The sequence below is a fragment of the Hylobates moloch genome, unplaced genomic scaffold, assembly GCF_009828535.3.
Source record: "Hylobates moloch isolate HMO894 unplaced genomic scaffold, HMol_V3 SCAFFOLD_10, whole genome shotgun sequence".
NCBI lineage: Eukaryota > Metazoa > Chordata > Mammalia > Primates > Hylobatidae > Hylobates > Hylobates moloch.
Genome location: NW_026652285.1, coordinates 57044515 through 57066352, shown reverse-complemented (window position 1 = coordinate 57066352; position 21838 = coordinate 57044515). Strand labels below are relative to the sequence as shown.

Sequence of the window (21838 nt, the reverse complement as noted above, 5' to 3'; positions counted from 1 at the left end):
GGCACATAGTAGATACTAAATAAATATTTGTTCGATGAATGCATGAATGAATTCTTGGGAAAGGGGATACATGTGAAAACTTTTGCTTGTGAATTTTATAGTTGTGGTTTAAAAGAGTTATAATAGCCTGGTAGTGGGCATCTGTAATCCCAGCCACTCAGGAGGCTGAGGCAGGAGAATTGCTTGAATTTGATAGTCGGAGGTTGCAGTGAGCTGAGATTGCACCACTGCACTCCAGCCTGGGCAACAGAGCAAGACTCCGCCCCCCCGCCAGAAAAAAAGTTATAATACATAGAAATGTAATAAAATAAGTTAACTATAAATTTGGGGTTGTAGCTTTCCTTTTGTTTTAAGTTCCAGATGTGCTTTCTTTTTCTAAATTTTCAGCTTCAGTTGTGGAGGGCCAAAAGGGTATCATTCCTCGAGCTATTCAAGAAATATTTCAAAGCATCTCTGAACATCCTAGCATTGACTTTAATGTGAAAGTATCTTATATAGAAGTGTACAAGGAAGACCTAAGAGATCTTCTAGAATTGGAGACATCCATGAAGGATCTTCACATCCGAGAAGATGAAAAAGGAAACACAGGTAAAGTAGCCTGCTTAATCAGTTGCCTTCATTAGCAAACAGACATGCTTTAATGCTTTAATTAAGTTTCTGGATATATTCCAAGGAATCTTTAAAAACAGATGTAGAAGCAAAATGAATTTATTTTTACTTTTAAATTGAACAGCTTTATTATTAATCCCTCTCTCTTTTTTTTTTTTTTTTAAGATGGAGTCTCGCTCTATCACCCAGGCTAGAGTGTAGTGGTGCAATCTTGGCTCACTGCAACCTCTGCCTCCTGGGTTCAAGTGATTCTCCTGCCTTAGCCTCCCGAGTAGCTGGTATTACAGGTGTGCACCACCATGCCTGGCTAATTTTTGTATTTTTAGTAGAGACGGGATTTTACCATGTTGGTCAGGCTGGTCTCGAACTCCTGACCTCGTGATCAGCCTGCCTCAGCCTCCCAAAGTGCTGGGATCAAAGGCGTGAGCCACTGCTCCCAGCCTATTAATCTCTCTTAAATCACTCAGATGAAAAAGTAGTTCAGACTGGTTGGTAAGGTGAAGTTATTAATTTGTAATGCAAGATACTGATTTCCTATCATTGTTCCCCTCTAGACTGACTTCAGGTGAGACTGTGATATAGGCTAAATTTGTTTTTGTATCTTTTTTCCTCTCAGCTCTATCATGAGATTGGAGGTGGCTTTTGCTTTAAGTGTTTATCAAAGTTGACCCAGAACTTGCCTTTCTTTTCTTTGATTTTTGTCCCAGCACACATACTTCCTCTTTTTTTAAAGTTAAGAGTTTATATTTTTGTTTTTTGATATTGACATTTACCTGTTTTTTTTGTTGTGTTCCTCAAGGTCTGACTTTCTGCATTAGTAGCCTGTTAATTTCATTAACCAATACTCATTTGTTGGAAATGGGAGAAGGTTAGAATGGGAGGCTCAAACTGCAAATATTTTAAAGAATAACAATTTATGCTTTTCTGGTTTAAAAGCTAACATGTTCATCATAGAGTATTTTGAAAACAGGAAAGTGTAAGGAAGAAATTTAAAAGATTATCTTTAATCCTAGAGCCTAGAAATACCAACTTCTCTTTTTGGTGGGTTTCCTTCCAGAATTATTTTTCTATGTACATATAATTTATTTATTTATTTATTTATTTTTTGAGACGGAGCCTCACTCTGTCACCCAGGCTGGAGTGCAGTGGCGCGATCTGGACTCACTGCAAGCTCCGCCTCCTGGGTTCACGCCATTCTCCTGCCTCAGCCTCCCGAGTAGCTGGGACTACAGGCGCCCGCCACCATGCCCAGCTAATTTTTTGTACATGAAAATGGACTAATATAGCCATATTGGCCAAGCTAGGCACAAACTCATGACCTGAGATGATCCACCTGCTTTAGCCTCCCAAAGTCCTGGGATTACAGGCTTGAGCCATCATGCCTGACCCAGAAAATTTTTTAAACTACCTATAAGCTGGAACCCCACTCCCAACCCCACTTAAAGTTGTCCCTCCTTTCTGAACCAAACCAATGTATTTCTTTTTTTTTGGGGGGGGGGGGGGGGGGGGAGGCTCGCTCTGTTGTCCCCGGTGGGGGGGAGGGGGGTGATCTCGGCTCACTGCAAGCTCCGCCTCCCGGGTTCACGCCATTCTCCTGCCTCAGCCTCTCCGAGTAGCTGGGACTACAGGCACCCGCCACCACGCCCGGCTAATTTTTTGTATTTTTAGTAGAGACGGGATTTCACCATGGTCTCGGTCTCCTGACCTCGTGATCCGCCCGCCTCGGCCTCCCAAAGTGCTGGGATTACAAGCGTGAGCCACCACGCCCAGCCTAATTTTTTAAAAATATATACTTGCAACCCTACACACAGTTTTGCATTTTATATTTCACTTAATATTTATATTTTGAATATTTTCACGTGTGATTAAATATTTTTCATACTTATGACTCTTCATGTTTATATGGTAATTTGTCTTATGAATGTGTTTATAGTTATTTAATATTCCACTGGTGGACATTTAGGCTGTTTCTAGGTTTTAACTGTTATTAATAATATTGCAGTGACTATTCTTTTTTTTTTTTTTTTTTTTTTTTGGAGACAGGGTCTTACCTCTGTCAGCCAGGCTGGAGTGCAGTGGCATAATCACAGCTCACTGCAGCCTCAACCTCATAGGCTCAAGTGACCCTCCTACTTCAGCCTCCTGAGTAGCTGGGACTAACAGGCGCCTGCCCCCACACCTGGCTAATTTTTGTATTTTTTTGTAGAGACGGGGTTTCACCATGTTGCCCAGGCTGGTCTTGAACTCTTGGGCTCAAGAGATCTGCCTGCTTTGGCCTCCCAAAGTGCTGGAATTACAGGCACGAGCCACCATGACTGGCCTATTCTTGGATGTCTTCTTCTCCTAAAAACCATATTTAGTAGAACCTTCCTGGAGATCCTGCCAGAGGAGGGAATTTCCTAGCAGTTAGGAAAGTAAGATGGCTTTAGTCATTCAAATGGCAGCCTACAGGAGGCAGCAAATCTTGCATCTTTATAGCCCTGTCCTGGCATTCCTGCATGGTTGAAGAAATTGTTTTTGTTTTTGTTTTTTAAGAAGAAACTATATGTGGTAGCTTATGGTCTTATTAGATAATTCAGTACAGTTTATCTGTTCTGGATAGAATTCAGACTGATGTTTTGAGCTCCTTTATCTTATGGAATACAATTATTGAATGTTTTCATGTTTTATCAAAGAGTTACAAAAATAATACATGCTTCTTTGTAAAATATCAAGCAGGATAGAAATATATACACTTCACTATCACTCTTGATAAACTTGATCAAAATACTTCATATCTGATATCAATGCTGAAAAAATTTTGGAAGGATGTTACAAATGATCTTAAATTACAGTATGTCTTACATAATGTCTCACTCACAAGTAAAGTGCATTTGTTTGACATATTTCTTTAGAATCTCTGTGTGAAGCAGTGATGTCCATGCTAGCCGCCACACAATTAGTACACGTGGGAAGCTTTTTAAAAATACTGATTTCTGGGTCCTACTTCACAGGGATTCTGATTTAATTGGTCTGAGATGGTACCTGGGCATTGGCACTTTCGTTTTTATAAAGCTACCAGGTGATTTGCGTCTGGATTCGAGAACCGTAGTGCTAACTTATAGCCTAACATTAGAAAAATTTAATGAAAGTTTTACTATGACTTACAGGACTTTAAATGAACTAGGTTGTTTAAAAAGTGCCATGATGGAAATAATGAAACTGAAATGATTATTTTTTAAAGAAATAGTGATGTGACAGTATCTGAGTAAAGAGGAATTATGGCAATATAATTTGAGCATGAGATTAGGAGCTTTCCTTCTCTGATTCAATTCCTAAGTCTACCTACTTCTCTTTGAACTATTTTTGGATATAGGCCAGGTGCAGTGGCTCACGCCTGTAATCCCAGCACTTTGGGAGGCCGAGGTGGGTGGATCACGAGGTCAGGAGATTGAGACCATCCTAGCTAACACAGTGAAACCCCATCTCTACTAAAAATACAAAAAATTAGCCAGGCGAGGTGGTGGGCACCTGTAGTCCCAGCTACTCGGGAGGCTGAGGCAGGAGAATGGCGTGAACCCGGGAGGCGGAGCTTGCAATGAGCCAAGATTGCGCCACTGCACTCCAGCCTGGGGACAGAGTGAGACTCCATCTCAAAAAAAAAAAAAAAATTTTTGGATATAAACAAATAATGCAGGTAGTAAATGTAGGTTATTTTTAGTTCATTCTGCGATTGAAATAAAAACTTTTTTTTCTTTTTTGAGTATGGTACATTATGGTGTTCAAAGTGTTTTCTTTTAATTGCCATCTCATCTGTTTACCTTGCACTCTGATGTTATGTAAACCATACCTGTTTTTAAAATGAATAACCAACTTTATTTGTATTGAATTTTTTACTCATCATTGATTATGACCTCACAATACCAAAAAACATAAAAGCTAAGGATGGCTTGATTATTAACAAAACTGAAAAAAAAAGAATGCCTTTTAATTGACACTAATTAATTCTTCTAATCTACTGATTAACTCTTTTGAATGATATATTTGATTAATTTATAAAAGATTAATCTAGGCCAGGTGCAGTGGCTCACACCTGTTATCCCAGCACTTTGGGAGGCCGAGGCAGGTGGATCACCTGAGGTCAGGAGTTCAAGACCAGCCTGGCCAACATGGTGAAACCCTGTCTCTACTAAAAGTACAGAAAAATTAGCCAGGTGTGGTAGCGCATGCCTGTAATCCCAACTACTCGGGAGGCTAAGGCAGGAGAATCACTTGAACCCGAGGTGGAGGTTGCAGTGAGCCAAGATTGTGACACTGCACTCTAGCCTGGGCGACAGGCTGAGACTCCGTCTCAAAAAAAAAAAAAAGATTTATCTATTAGGCTTTACAAATCAAAAGACTGGAATGAAGGGTTTTTCTTTTGTCAGTCATTTTTAGGAATTGAGTGTGACTCATGACTCAAGATAAACTAGATTGTTTTTTCAAAAAATTATAGCTTTTAGAATATAAACATCAAAATAAGTGCTGTCTGTTAAAATAGTTTCTTTGGGAGATTATCTAAAATTATTTGATGATGTTGCTGATGTTATTATTATTATCTGAAATGCTGTTGACTTTCTAAAAAAGGGACTATCTTGGCTAGGCTGTTTAGCAAATGGTAACTGTTAACTATAGTAGCTTTTGATGAAAACTTGGCTTAAAAACATGTTATTACTATTTTAAGTGATTGTTGGGGCCAAGGAATGCCATGTGGAGAGTGCAGATGAAGTGATGAGTCTTTTGGAGATGGGGAATGCAGCCAGACATACAGGTACCACTCAAATGAATGAGCACTCCAGCAGATCACATGCAATTTTTACAATCAGCATTTGTCAAGTTCATAAAAATATGGAGGCAGCTGAAGATGGATCATGGTATTCCCCTCGGCATATTGTCTCAAAGTTCCACTTTGTGGATTTGGCAGGATCAGAAAGAGTAACCAAAACGGGGAATACTGGTGAACGGTTCAAAGAATCCATTCAAATCAATAGTGGATTGCTGGCTTTAGGAAATGTAATAAGCGCTCTTGGGGACCCACGCAGGAAGAGTTCACATATTCCATATAGGGATGCTAAAATTACCCGGCTTCTGAAAGATTCTCTGGGAGGCAGTGCTAAGACTGTCATGATCACATGTGTCAGCCCCTCCTCCTCGAATTTTGATGAGTCCTTAAATTCTCTCAAATATGCCAACAGAGCACGGAACATTAGAAACAAACCCACTGTAAACTTCAGCCCCGAGTCAGACCGTACAGATGAAATGGAATTTGAGATTAAATTGCTTCGAGAAGCTTTGCAAAGCCAGCAGGCTGGTGTCAGCCAAACTAGCCAGATCCATCAAGAAGGGAGTCCTGATACAAATAGGATTCATTCTCTTGAGGAGCAAGTAGCTCAGCTTCAAGGAGAATGTCTGGGTTACCAATGTTGTGTAGAAGAAGCTTTTACCTTCCTCGTTGACCTAAAAGATACTGTCAGACTAAACCAAAAGCAGCAACACAAACTGCAGGAGTGGTTTAACATGATCCAAGAGGTCAGGAAGGCTGTCCTCACCTCATTTCGAGGAATCAGAGGCACTGCAAGTCTGGAAGAAGGACCACAGCATGTTACAGTTCTCCAGCTGAAGAGAGAGCTTAAGAAATGCCAGGTACTTAGACATCACTTATTTATTTATTTATTTTATTGATACATAATAGGTGTACACATTTCGGGGGTACATGCGTTAACATATTTAGACATTGTTATGGATAACTCTTTTAAGGACTAAATTTATTTGGGCAAGTAAATTCTAAGAGTCATTTTGGAATTTTAGGTTTTTTTAAAAAATGATTTATATATAGAATCCTACTTGCCTCTCTTACTTTGTTCTTTCTACCCTCCCCTTTCCTATTGCTTCCTCCTCACAATTCATACCCTTCTTGGTTCCTCCTCCTTTCTCCTTTGGTTAAAGTGTATTTTAATTTGTTATATTTATTAAATAGAACTTTGTGGACCTGGTTGTCAATTTAGAGACTGAAAATAAACTTGTTTTAGACATAAAACTAAGTTATCTTTTACTGAGTTTTTCTCCCTCTGTGGGTCAGCAGTTCTTGAAAGAAAAAAATCTTCCTTCCTTCCTTCCTTCCTTCCTTCCTTCCTTCCTTCCTTCCTTCCTTCCTTCCTTCCTTCCTTCCTTCCTTCCTCTTTCTTTCTTTTTTTTCTTTTTTCTTCCCTCCATGGCCCAGGCTGCAGTATACTCCACTTGCTGCAGACTCCCTGCGTCCGCCTCCCGTGATTCTCCTGCCTCGGCCTGTGGGCTGCCTGGGATTGCGAGAGCGCGCCACCACCTCTGCCTGCTTTCTGTCCTTTGGCTGAAGGCGCGGTTTCGCCATGTTGGCCACGCTGCTCTCCAGCTCCTGACCTCGAGTGGTCTGCCCGCCTCGGCCTCTCGAGGTGCTGGGACTGCAGACGGAGTCTCGCTCACTCGCTGCTCCGTGTTGCCCGGGCTGGAGCGCGGTGGCGTGGTCTTGGCTCGCTGCAGCCTCCGCCTCCCAGCCGCCTGCCTTGGCCTCCCAGGGTGCGGGGATTGCAGCCTCTGCCAGGCCGCCGCCTGGAATGTGAAAGTCTCTGCCCGGTGCCCCCTGGAAAATGAGATCTGCCTGGCCCCCCACTGGAATGAAGCCCTTCCCTGTCCCCCACCGGCTGAATGAGGACCTCTGCCCGGCCCCCTGGAATGAGGACCCTGGCGGCCCTCTGGAAGTGGGCCTCTGCCTGGCCCCCCCTGGAAAATGGGATGTCTGTGTCCCCTGGAATGAGACACCTCCCCGCCCCCTCGGAAATGAGGACCTGCCCGCCCCCACTGGAAAATGAGAATCTCTCCTGCCACCCCTGGATGGGCCCGGTCTGGGAGGTCTACCACGGAGGCCAGACGCAATGTGGGGGCTGGACTTGGTGGCTCACGCCTGTAGTCCCAGCACTCTAGGAGGCTGAGGCGGGTTGATCACTTGAGGTTAGGAGTTCGAGACCAGCCTGGCCAACATGGCGAAACATATGAAAAATACAACAGACCCACCAACCAACCCAGCAACAACAAAACAGATCTACCCTGGAGTCATACTCTAATTTTTTTCTATTTTACTCCCTTTCTGATCCTATATCCCACTTTCTTTTTCTTCCTCTTCCTTCTCCTTCTTCTTTGTCAAATAGAGGATTGAGTTATTATCATTGATCCATACAAAGTCCCTCTCTCATTTATTTTCTTTAATTCCTACCCCCCATTTCTATTTCCCGTCTTCCCATGTGCAACCTTCCTAATATGTTTGATATGCATCTTTTTGTTTGTATGTATTTTTAGAAAATGTTTATTGTTTTGTGTGCAAAAAAAAAATAATAAAACTGGCATGTCTTCAGGAAAAAAAAAGTCAATACGACAAAAAAAAAAGAATTCAGCTAGCAATCTTGAATTTTACAGATTTACTTGAATATATAATTTACTTTAAATTTATATGCTTGTTCATGTACATGTTAGGAAAATACATTCCATAAAAAATCACAAATATAGTACTTAGATCTTTAAACTGTAGGGTCTAGGAAAATAATAAATGGTCACCTCTTTTAAAAAAAAAAAGGAAAAAATACTTCGTGCATCTCTTGTGTTTGTAGTATAGGTTTTAACAAAAACCAACAAATTAGCATATTTATTAATGTTTAAGGAATGTAGGTATGTACCTGTATACTTGTTATATGTACATGTATTGAGTTCAGATTTACATTTCCCCGCTTTTCATTCAGAAACTGTTTATTGTGTGAAGATTGTATGTCGTGGGAATAGTGGAGGACAGGACACACCTAGTTACTGCTTGCTTGGGTGGAGTTTGCAAGCTAGTGAGCAAATGAATGGTCCTTCAGTTGTTCCTGAGATAACATGGTTCCCAGCTTCCATGGTTCTATCCATTTTTCAAAATAGGAAAACTTAAAAAGATAGCTTTTAGTTAAAAAGGAAATATAGTTAAGTATATTTCCTTTTTTTAAGCTCTAAGCTTATTTCTCTATCTAGCTAGAAATATTTCCTCAAAGCCTTTTTACATGTAATATTATAAAGCAGGCATTTGTATTATCCTCTGTTACAGCAGTGCTCAAGTTCTCAAACTTTTTGATCACAGGACGACTTCTTTACACTTTTTTTTTTTTTTTTTTGAAGACGGGGCTCCCCCTCTGCCCCCCGGGTGGGGTGCAGTGGCGCAATCTCGGCTCACTGCAAGCTCCGCCTCCCGGGTTCACGCCATTCTCCTGCCTCAGCCTCTCCGAGTAGCTGGGACTACAGGCGCCCGCCACCACGCCCGGCTAATTTTTTTGTATTTTTAGTAGAGACGGGGTTTCACCGTGGTCTCGATCTCCTGACCTCGTGATCCGCCCGCCTCGGCCTCCCAAAGTGCTGGGATTACAAGCGTGAGCCACCACGCCCGGCCTTCTTTACACTTTTAAAGCGAGATCCCTCAAAGAGCTTTTGTTTATGTGGGTTATATCTATTGATATTTACTGTGTTAGAATTAAAACTGAAAAAATCTAAGCTATTTATTCATTCAAAACTAACAGTAACCCAATTACATGTTAATATAAAGGGCATTTTTAATGAAAAATATTTTCTAACAATTTTTTTTTTTTTGAGATGGAATCTTGCTCTCTCGCCAGGCTGGAGTGTGGTGGCGTGATCTCGGCTCACTGCAACCTCCGCCTCCCAGGTTGAAGCAATTCTCCTGCCTCAGCCTCCCGAGTAGCTGGGACTATAGGCACATGCCACCATGCCCAGCTAATTTTTGTATTTTTAGTAGAGACGGGGTTTCACCATATTGGCCAGGATGGTCTCCATCTCTTGACCTCATGATCCGCCCGCCTTGGCCTCCCAAAGTGCTGGGATTACAGACATGAGCCACTGCACCCGGCCAACACAGAAAAAAATTTTAGTAAGAGTAGAATTCCTTTACATTTTTGCAAATCTCTTTAACATCTGACCTAATAACAGACAGTTGGATTTTCATATCTGCTTCAGTATTCAGTTTGTTGCAATATGTTTTGGTTGAAGTTTGTAAAGAAAATTCAGCCTCATAATTGTATAGTTTGAAGGGAGGAGTATTTCACTGATTTTTTCAGATAATTGTGGATGTTCTTCTTTCCTATTACACCAAACTCAACAAGCAGAAATTTCTAGTTACTTGAAATATGAGATTTGAAACTATCGTGTTACATTAAGATCTATACATTAAAATGTACTAGTCTCAGCCAGCACAGTGGCTTATGCCTGTAATCACAGCACTTTGGGAGGCTGAGGCTGGAGGATCGTTTTGAGCCCAGGAGTTTGAGACCAGTCTGGGAAACAAAATGAGACCCCTGTTTCTACAAAAAATCAAAAAACTAACCAGGCATGGTGGCATACGCCTGTGGTCCCACCTACTCGGGAGGCTTAGGTGGGAGGATTACTTGAGCCCAGGAGTTCAAGACTGCAGTGAGCTATGATTGCACCACTGCACTCCAGCCTGGGTGGCAGAGTGAGACCCTGTCTCTAAAAATAAATGAATAAATAAATAGTAGCATAAAAACAGATAAGGTAATACTTTTTAAATCTTTTCTTTTAGTTCTTTTTTTTTTTTTTTCTGAAAGGTAATTGTCTAGGTAGAGCAGGCCCTTCCTCATTAGTATAAGAAACTGGTGGAACAGGAAGTACTGGTAATTGGAAGCTTGAATGTTGGGACACATACAGGAGTTGGTTTATATAGGAGTTGTGATATATATCACAGTTTCTTTATCCATTCATTGATTGATGGGCATTTGGTTTGGTTCCACAATTTTGCAATTGCGAATTGTGCTGCTATAAACATACGTGTGCAAGTATCTTTTTTGTATAATGACTTCTTTTCTTCTGGGTAGATACCCAGTAGTGGGATTGCTGGATCAAATGGTAGTTCTACTTTTAGTCCTTCAAGGCATCTCCACACTGTTTTTCATAGTGGCTGTACTAGTTTACATTCCCACTAGCAGTAGCATCCACGCCAATATCTTATTTAGTGAGATTTTTAAAATGCCAAGGCAATATGTGGAATGAGGCTCTTGACAAATAATTTTCTGTTTATTTAATTTAAAAGCTACTTTATTATTTACATATCCCAAATGTACTTAAAAATCGGCAAATTTACTAGAAACCAAAAAGTAAAACTGTTTAATCATTTGTAGACATCTTCAAAATATATCTCTTCATAATGAAAGTGTACAAAATCAGCAAATCTGCTTCATTCAGATGCCCTAATGTATTCTTATAACCCTGTATGTCAATTTGGAAAATGTGACCTCTTTGAGTGATCCACATTAAAATCTCAGCAGTTCTAGCAAACTTGTAAAAATCTTAGTGAAGGTACTCTAGAACCAAAACAACTAGTTTTTATATACAGGAAGTAAAAATCAGGAAAATCTTCTGTCTTCATGGTAATGAATTCCTGTGTTATAGCAATAGTAGGTTCTCTCAACTCTTTCTGCCTTTCTTAGAAAGAAATCAGAAAAAGTTGAAAATGAAAAAAAATTTATGAGACATCATCAAGCTATAATCAAATCACCATTTTTGTGTTATATGGGGTTTCTTGATTATTTTCCGTGGTGAATGTCACTTGTGCCTTCTTTCCCCACTAGTGTGCGCTTGCTGCTGATGAAGTAGTATTTAATCAGAAGGAACTGGAGGTTAAGGAACTGAAGAATCAAGTGCAGATGATGGTACAGGAAAACAAAGGGCATGCTGTATCTTTGAAAGAAGCGCAAAAAGTGAATAGACTGCAGGTAGAATTTCTTAATGCATCTAGCTCTGTAGATTTTCTTGAAATAGTACCTAACTAAACACAGTAGCATTTTAAATGATAAATGGGAACTTAAAAAAAGGATTTTCATTTGAAGAGTTCTGAACATAGGCACCTGAAAGAATTATTAGTTTTTCCTTTAAATCTGCTTAAATGGAAACATTTTTATTGTTAGCCTGACTTTGGTTTTAGAAATATAGAGATAATACCCAGGAAATTAATTTATGAATATATCATGGTTATTTTTCCATACTTTTCCTTCCTGTTGTTTGCCAAGGTATTAGGAAATGCAATATTGTTAGGAGTTGGAAGGTAAATACATAATTTAAACTTTAAAATGTATTAAATTATCCTCTTATACCTTGTGAGTGATTTGCTTTTTAACTCCACTTACATCTTTCAAATTTTCTATCTTAGCTTTCCTATTATATTAACATGGATATGTCTACAGTATAACATAGTATGCCTCTACATATACTCCCTGGCTGTGGCTTCTCCCATCACCCCAAATAGTTAATATCATTTAAAGCCTTTAGCTTCCTATCAGGGAATAACTAATTCCCCGAGAAATAATCTGATCCAGCACACATCAGATTTTGATTTTCACGTTGTTTGATTTTTGTTTTCTTTTTTAACCCTTCTGATTGTATTTTGTTGTTGTTTGTTGTTGTTGTTTTGTTTGTTTTGAGACAGGATCTCATTGTGTTGCTCAGGCTGGTGTGCATTGGCACAATCACAGCTCACTGCAGCCTCGATCTCCCAGACTCAAGTGATCCTCCCGCCTCAGCCTCCTGAGTAGCTGTGACCACAGGTGCATGCCACCGTACCCGGCTAATTTTCTGATTTTTTTGTGGAGACGGGGGTCTCACTGTGTTGCTCAAGCTGGTCTCGAACTCCTGGGCTCAGTGATCCTACCACCTCAGCTTCCCAAAGTGCTGAGATTGATTACAGGCATGAGCCACCATGCCTGGCCCTAATTGTATAATAATTTAAAAACATGAAACTAAAGTATATACAAAACAATACATATTAATCAGTGATTTATCACAAAGAGAACAACTGGGTAGCCACCACCAGGTCAAGAAATTGCTAACTGCCAGTGCCTCAAAATTTTTAGTGCCTCCTTACAATTATTATTCCTCCCTCTTCCTCAAAGAGAGCCACTCTCTTGACTTACATGGTAATCATTTCTTTGCTTTTCTTTATGGTTTTACTATCTAAATATGTATCCTTCAACACTACAGTTTAGTTTTTGGAATTTTTATTAACTTATTCAGTATAGCTTATTCAGTATCTGGTTGCTTTTGTTGAACATTGTTATGATTCATCCACTTTTTAATTGTAATATTTTTTCTGTAAATTCTAATATTTTATCTGTAATGTGTGACTGTGGTTTGTTTAGTTTTGTAGCTACATAGGATTTTATTGTATGACTGTACCACAATTTATTTTCTGTTCTACTGTTTGATGGACATTTGTGGCTTTCTGTGAAATTTTCTCGTGAATTTTCAGTGTCTCTTGGTGCACATGCACACATATTTCTTTCAGATTTGTGCCTAGGAGTTGAATTCCTAGGCCATAGGGTAGGTATATCTTCAACTTTTGTAGGTGATACCTGATTGTTTTCCATTTTATACTCCCACCCAGCACTATGTGAGCATTCTCACTGTTCCGTATGCTTCTCAACGTTTGTTATTAATTTTTAAATCTTAGCCAATCTGGTAGGCATGTAGTATCATTTTATTGTGGCTTCAGTTTGCATTTCCCTGAAGACTAGTGAGGTTAAGCATTTTTTTCATATGTTTTTGGCTATTTGGATATCCTCCTTTGTGAAGTACTCATTCAAGTCTCTTGTTTGTTTTTCTATTGAGTTATCTGTCTTCTAGATTAATTTGTAGAAGTTTGTTGTATATTCTGGGTGTGAGCGCTTTGTCACTTACGTGATTGCAAATAATTTTTCTGTGGCTTGCTTTTTACTCTCAGTGGTATCTTTGATGAAGAGTTCTTATTGTAATCAAATTCGTCAATCTTTTCCTTTATGGTTAATGATATTTGTTTTCTATTTAATAAGTTTTTCCTTTCCCCAGTTGTTTCCTCTGAGGATACTTTCTATATTATCTTCCAGAAGCTTTATTGTTTTGCCTTCCACATTTAGCTGTATAGTCCTCCAGGAATTGATTTCTGTGTATGGAGTAAAGATCAAATTTCATTTTTTAAACATATAGATATTCATTTGTCCTAGCATCATTTATTGGAAACCATCTTTTCACAACTGTTTTGAGTGCTATCTTTATCATAAATCAAGGTCCATTTGTGCATGAATCTCTTGTCTATTTCTTGGCCTTCTATTCTGTTGGTTGATTTGTATCTCCTTGAGCCAAGATCACATTTCTTATTTATTGTAGATTTATAATAAGTGTAGATATTTTGTAGAGCAAGGCCTTCTGCTGTTCTCCTTCCCTCCCCACTCCCCAGATGTCTTGGTTGTTCCATATAAATTTTATTTTAATTTTTAAATTTTTTAAATAATTACTTTATTGAGATATAATTCACATACTATAGAATGCAGCCCTTCAAATATACAATTCAATGATTTTTTTATGTATTTACAGAATTGTCTAACCATCACACCATCTAATTTTAGAATATTTTTATCACCCCAAAATGAAAATATTGTATCCATTAGCAGTCACTCCTCATTTTCCTCCTTTCCTCAGCCCCTAGCAAAAACCACTTTACTTTCCACTTCTATGGATTTGCCTATTCTAAACATTTCATATAACTGGAATCATACAGTAAGTGGCCTTTGTGTGCGACTTCTTTCACTTAGTATGCTATTTTCATTTATTTATTTTTCATGGTCAAATAATAATTTTGTATGTTTCTGGGATACAGTGTAATGTTTTGATGTAGGTATACATTATAGAAAGATTCAATCAAGTTGGTTAACATTAATTAACTAATTAACATTGAATTACATTTATGTATCTGTTTAGAATTAATGAACATATTTTGATTGAGTCTCCTAATCCATAAGCATGGTATAGTTCTCTATTTACTTAGATTTCCTTTGTTTTTTCTCAGTAATGGCCTACATTTTTTTGTGCAGAAATATTGCAAATAATTTATAGATTTCTTTTTAGGTACTTGATTTTTTTCTGTCACTATAAATGGAATCTTTAAAAAATTTTATTTTTCAAATTTTCTTATTGTTGGTATGTGTACCTATACTAATTTTTACATATTAATACATTATATATCCAGCAACCTGACTAAACTCAGTTTTTGATCAGGAGTGTCTACAGTTACCATCAGGTGAGGAGCCTTCAAAATTCCCGAGATAAATGGAAAAGATCCAAAGTTTTTGGAAGTAATTTCTTTTTTTTTTTCTTATTTTGAGACAGAGTCTCACCGTGTCACCCAAGATAAGAGTGCAGTGGCACAATCTCCGCTCACTGCAACCTCTGCCTCCCGGGCTCAAGCGATTCTCCTGCCTCAGTCTCCTCCTGCGTAGCTGGGATTACAGGCACCTGCTGCCACGCCTGGCTATAAACTTTTTTTTTTTTTTGAGACAGAGTCTCACTCTGTCATCCAGGCTGGAGTGCAATGGCATGATCTCGGCTCACTGTTACCTCTGCCTCCTGGATTCAAGCGCTTCTCCTGCCTCAGCCTCCCTAGTAGCCGGGACTACAGGCATGCACCACCATGCCTGGCTAATTTTTTTGCATTTTTAGTAGAGACGCGGTTTCAACATGTCAGTCAGTCACTCCTGACCTCAAATAATCTACCTGCCTTGGCCTCCCAAAGTACTGGGATTACAGGCATTAGCCACCGTGCCCGGTCTATACTTGCTTTTTAATTCTAATATTTTATCTGTAAATTCTTTTGGATTTTCATTTATAATTATGCATCTGCAAATAATAACAGTTTCATTTCTTCCTTTATAATCCTTTCACCTTCTGTATCTTTTTCTTCTTCCATATCTTCTATATTGTATACTTTAAATAGTTGGATTCTATAGTATGTGAATTTTGTCTCAATAAAGTTATTATAAAAATACCTTCTTGTATTTGCTGGGATCTCCAATGCAATGTTGAATACAAGTGGTGATAGAAAGCATCCTTGTCTTGTTTCCAATCATAGAGGAAAAGCTTTCAAAATTTCACTCTGAAGTATTGTATTTTCTATAGGTATTTTTAATTTACCCTTTCCCAAACTAAGGAAATAACTGAGAATTTTTATTATGAATGGATATTGATTTTTATCAAATGATTTTTCTTTATCATGATTTTTCTTCCTTATTCTGCTAATATGGTGAATTACACTGATTGACCTGATTTTTTTTTTTTTTTTTTTGAGACGGAGTCTCACTCTGTCACCCAGGCTGGAGTGCAGTGGTGTGATCTCGGCTCACTGCAAGCTCTGCCTCCCGGGTTCATGCCATTCTCCTGCCTCAGCCTCCCAAGTAGCTGGGACTACAGGTGCCCGCCACCACACCTGGCTAATTTTTTTTTTTTTTCATTTTTAGTGGAGACGGGGTTTCACCATGTTAGCCAGGATGGTCTCGGTCTCGATCTCCTGATCTTGTGATCTGCCCACCTCGGCCTCCCAAAGTGCTGGGATTATAGGCATGAGCCACAGCGCCTGGCTGATTGATCTGATTTTCAACCAATCTTTTATTCCTGGAATAAACCCTTTTTGTTGTTGATGTTGTGATGTACTGTTGTATTGGGGGTTCCCCAAAACCACCCTCAGATTGGATGACGTACTAGGAGAACTCAATATATATTCATTCTCCTGGCTAGGATTTGTTACAGTGAAAGGATGCAGAGCAAGATCAGCAAAGGAAAAAGACACATGGAACAAAGTCTGGAGGAAACCAGGCACAAGCTTCCAAGACTTGTCTCTCAGCAGAGTCACAGAGGATGTGCTTAATCCCCCAGCAATGAGTTGTGACAACACCTATAAAATGTTATCTGGCAGGGAAACTAAGTAGACTCAGTGCCCATGGGTTATATTGAGGATGCGTGGGTCATGAAGGCACCCTTTGCCTAGCATGAACCAAAGTCCCAGACTACAAGGAAAGCAGATGTACAACATAAACCACATTGATTTTACAAATCTAGTCACATGTCACCTTTTTCATTCCTGATTATTTGTGCCTTCTCTCACTTTTTTTTTGCAGTTTCAGTAGCTAGTAAAATTACCAATTCATTAGTCTCTTTAAAGAGACAATTTTTGACTTTGTTAATTCTCACTAGTGTATGTTTGTTCCTTATTTCATTAGTTTGTTCACTATTTCACTAATTTCTGCCCTTTATTATTTAATTCCTTCTACTTTTGGGGTAACCTCCTGCTATCTTTTTAACATCTTTAGATGAATATTTAGTATATTGATTTTTAGCTTCTCTTCTTTGGTATATGCATTTAACATTACATATTTCTAAGCTTGTCTTGACATGCACTCCACATTGAGCTCAAAATGTTTCCTAATTTTCATTGTGACTTTTTTTTTTTGACTCGTGAATAACATAGTTGTTTTATTTACAGGACATGGGGAATTTATTTTTGTTTTATCAATTTTTATTGCGTTGTGATCAGATAACATACTGTCTCTGATTTCAGTCCTTTGAATGTATTGAAACTTGCTTTTTGGCTCAGAATAAGGCAAATGTTTGTAAATGTTACAGAGGTACTTGAGAAGAATATGCATTCTGCAATCATTGGGCACGGTTAATCCTATTATTCAAATCTACATTTTTTACTCACCTTTGAAGTCTTTTTGTTATATCAGTAATTTATAAAGTGATGTTAAAATCTCCCACTATGACAGATCTCCACTCTGTCACCCAGGCTGGGGCACAGTGGCATGATCATGAGTCACTGCAGCCTCGACCTCCTGGGCTCAAGCAATCCTCCCACTTCAGCCTCCTGAGTAGCTGGGACCACAGGCGCCCACCACAATGCCCTGCTAATTCTTGTATTTTTTGTAGAGAAGGGGTTCTATGCCATATTGTCCAGGCTGCTCTCAAACTCTTGGGCTCAAGTGATCTACTGGCCTTGGCCTCCCAGCGTGCTGGGATTACAGGTGTGAGCCACTGTGTCCAGCCCTACTATAATTTTGGATTTGTCTTATTTCTCCATGAAGTGCTGATAGTTTTTGCACTACAAATATTGAAGCTGTGTTATTAAGTGCGTACAAATGTAGAATTGTTATACCATCCTGGTGAATTGCTCTTTTAATCGTTTTTACCTCTTCTTATCTCTTCTAATGAGTGTTGCCTTAAAGTCTACCTTGACCTTACTATAGCTACACCAGCTTTCTTTTGATTAATATTTACATGGTATCTCTTTTTCTATATTATTTTTAATCCTTCTGTGTCTATTTTAGATATGTTTCTTGTAAGCAGCATGTGGTTAGATAATTTTAAAATCCTTTCTGATAGTCTTTATCTTTTAATTTCATTATTCATTTATTAATTTAACATAATTACTGTTTTGGTAAAAATCCACCATTGTTCCTTTTATTTATCCTTCCTCCTCTGTGTTCCTTTTTCCCTCTTTTGGATCGTTGGTTATTTTTTCTTCTTCTGTTGTTTTCCCCACTAACTTAGAAGTTATAGTTTTACTCTTTTTTTAGTGGTTATCCTAGAGACTATACCATGCACCCTAATATTAATTGGTACTTTTATCCTTTTCCCAGGCAATGTAAGAACTCCATTGAATCCTTTGATGTTGTATATTTTAATTATCTGAATATGTGATTTTTAAGTAAGGTTGCATTTTTATTGCTCAGCATATATGCAATGAAAATGTAAGGTTTTTTTTTTTTCCTATTTCAACATTGTAGTACGTGTGAAGTATTAAGATGAATGACTGTTTCTTATTTACATAAATTTGTGCTTGTAAAACAAAGATTGACATTAGAGCTTTCTAGATTTGATACACTTCAAAAATTTTCTTTAGAGGATATACAAAAAAAACTAAACCACATATACAGAAACACATACACGCATTCCTGATATACAATTTGTTCTGCCTTTGATTTCCAAGTTCTCCTTCCTCTCAGGACTATCAGTTGGCTATCTTCTATCTCTCTGCTTTTGGCTTCCTTTTTCACTAAGGCTTTCACTTCCCTGCACTTGTTACCTCCTTCTGCCTCCTTTGCTGCAAACTCTGCTGCCTACAATTCTTTCTCCACTTTTTCAACTTTCTTGTTCTTTTTACTTCTTGAATTCCATTCAGAAAGTCCATACTTTAATAAAGGTAGCTAATCAAAGTGCTTCAGGTTGGCAAAGCAACCAGTCACCGTGGATGGGGTGTTATCTTTGAGTATTTGACTTTTGACTTTTTTGGCTGTGTTTGTTGCTCCTTACTATTAAAAAGGTTTTACCACTCAGAACAATGTTAGTTACTTGTGAACACCAGAAGGCTAGTCTCTGGATAAATGAGAATTGACTGTATTATTAAAGTAGTTATGATTTTGGTCAATGTAAAATTCATTTTTAATCATAATCTAAAGGTACTGAAGTGCTCTATTTTAAAAATTTTCATCTCTCTTCTACAAAGAATGAAAAAATAATAGAACAACAACTTCTTGTGGATCAACTGAGTGAAGAACTAACAAAACTTAACCCGTCAGTGACTTCTTCAGCTAAAGAAAGTTGTGGAAATGGGCCAGATGCCAGGATCCCTGAAAGGAGACCATATACTGTACCATTTGATACTCATTTGGGGCATTATGTTTATATCCCATCAAGACAAGATTCCAGGAAGGTAAAGTCCAAACAATCTTTTCCTTATTTTGAGATTAAAAAAATTTTAGCCATGTGTAATATCACAGTGTATTTATATAGTCTCAGCAGATTTTTTTTGTTTGATTTTATGGATTTTGTGTATACTTTTTCTTTTAAGCATACTTCTTTCTAATAAAAAAAACTAGTAAACAAGAGAATACACAGTTACATTTGGAGGGAATAGTTGGATGGAGATAATGTCTATACTTCATCAATGTGAAAAAGGTATCCTTTGCCATATTTTCAGACATGACCCAGTTTAATATCTACATGAATTTATTTCTTCCTTTAACCACACAAAGTTGAGATGTTAGAGGATATTTATTTCAACTTGTTTGGCCTGTCATTATTTTTGAAATAATATTTATATGCTATTCAGTCTTACCAAGTAGACATAATCAAGACAATATAAATATCAATATAAATTTTAGTTTGTGTGTGGTTGGTAAATATATACACGCACAGTTTTAAGAATTATCAAAGAATCTCTATTATGGAAAAGACTTAATTAGCAGATTCATGAGTTTTGGTTTAGCAGGTTCATGAATTCTGGTTTCTATTTCCTCATTTTATGAAGGGAAATGATTTGTTTGCGTGAGATCCATCTGGTTGTTACAGTCAGAGGGATAAGAAATGAAAGGCAAGTGATATATGAGCAGTGCCATGGACTTTGCATCAGACAGCCTTGGGTGGTATGAATACTATAATAGCTCTGGACATTTGGTTTTCTTTGTAAAAAGAAATTTTAAAAGGAAATTACAATCCCAGAGAACGAAGTTGGATTCTGAACAAAAGGTTTTATTATTTGCTCCTTAAATAATTCCCAAACTCTCACAAGAGGAAACTAGATGCCTGCCAGTTATGGGATAAAATAGCCATGTCTAGTACGTAGTATTTGTTAGATCAGTACTTCTTGAGTTGGTTTTTCCTTAAAGAATTCCCCTCCTTCATACCCCATTGGGAGGCCACCTAAAAAGCTTTACGCCCATCTATCATGATGCTGATGTGACAGATGATCTAATTAGGTGACTGACAGCAGAAGCACAAAAATCAGATATAAGATGATTTTCAGAATCAGGTAGGATTTTTTAGGAGAGAATACGTGATGGGGGCCTATTGTCAAGTGATTAAATCCTAAACACCGTGTGATACGCATATTCCACTATATGTTATAATTTTAACAGCTTATAATAATTTATATGGATAAATGGACTGTCTCCTCTAAGATTTTATTGCCTTTTGTGAGAAGTCATCTTGAGGTTTGGTTACAGAGATGGTGCAAAGGAAATATTTTGTATTAGAAACCAGAACAAAGGTATAAAGGCAATTTCTAATTTATTGTTGTTGTTTTCCAAGGTCATTTTTTTTTGAGAATTTAAAGTGCATTTCCAATAGAAGAATGTTGTACTACAGAAAATTCCCAGGCTAGCCATACAATTTTATTTGTCCTATGACATATATTAAATATTTTTCCTAGAGCCTTAATTCAGCTATACCTAACTACCATGTATAAGGAATAAGTATATACATTGTGGTATTTAAATTAGGAATATTGCCCTGGCAGAGGGAGTGGAGACGGCTCTGGGTTTCTTCCTGTGGTGGGATTTGGATTGGAGGGGATGCAGACCTTTGGCGGCAGCACCACAGTTCTCCAGGTGTTCTGAACTGGGAAGATGGGGAAGAGGGCACATTTGTTGGGGTGTGTCTGTGCTGTGTTTAAGAGCTAGGATGTTTTCCATGCATTCTTTTGATTTCATTTTTGAATACTGTTTTCCATAAGTGAAGATAGAAGAGTTGTCCAGAAGAGAAGGAGCTGTGTAGATTCTGAAAGAAGTATTTGTCTGTAAGGCACAACAGTATTGTTAAATTAATTTTGACCTTTGTTTGAGGGGAGCATTTTCCAGTGATTGGCTATTTTAAGAGTGCCAATCTAATAACCCCTTTAAAAGCACTTAGAGTCATAGGATAAAATTAGACTTTTAAAATATCACTTTTTTTGTTGTTGGGTGGGGGAATCACTTGCAAGGTCCACACAAGTCCGCCTATGTACTCTCTGGATCGAATATTTGCTGGATTTCGAACACGAAGTCAGATGCTGTTGGGTCACATAGAAGAACAAGATGAGGTCCTCCACTGCCAATTTTCTGATAACAGTGATGATGAAGAATCAGAAGGCCAAGAGAAATCTGAAACTAGGTATGTTAAATATACACTGATTTAATAAGTATTTAGAATTATATGCTGCAATAAATATAGAAGTGTAGGTTTTTTCCATTGGAGTATATCTTTTATGTTTAATAGAAGAGTAGGTAACTTTTGCTAAATCTACTATCATCTAATGTGTTATGAAAATAGTATTTGAACACAAGTCATCAGTCTTATAACTGAAAAATAATTCTGCTTTTAGAGCTTCTGTAGTAATGAGATTCTAATTTTCAGAGGGTTTTTTTTTTTTTTTGGATTTCCTTATTCTGCTGCCACGTTGGCAACAAACATGACTTTTCTACTGGATTCAACATGGGTGGGGGGGCATCCTTTTATTTTGAGCAATATTAGTAACACTCTGTTTTTATATGTAATTAATAATTCTTTAACATTACTG

The 21838-nt window shown here is 38.0% G+C and overlaps 1 protein-coding gene across 3 annotated transcripts in view; it reads left to right on the top strand.

Annotated features, from left to right (window-relative positions):
- KIF27 (kinesin family member 27) overlaps positions 1–21838 on the top strand; it is a 101455-nt gene that overhangs the window by 13573 nt on the left and 66044 nt on the right. For 2 of the 3 annotated variants that reach the window (XM_032164386.2, XM_058446180.1), the window contains exons 3-7: positions 388–588; positions 5312–6270; positions 11280–11423; positions 19010–19216; positions 21263–21432. In XM_032164386.2, the coding sequence (XP_032020277.1) occupies positions 388–588; positions 5312–6270; positions 11280–11423; positions 19010–19216; positions 21263–21432 (1681 nt within the window). Of the gene's footprint in view, positions 1–387; positions 589–5311; positions 6271–11279; positions 11424–19009; positions 19217–21262; positions 21433–21838 lie in introns of those variants that run through there. The other variant, XM_058446181.1, reaches the window with a different exon arrangement.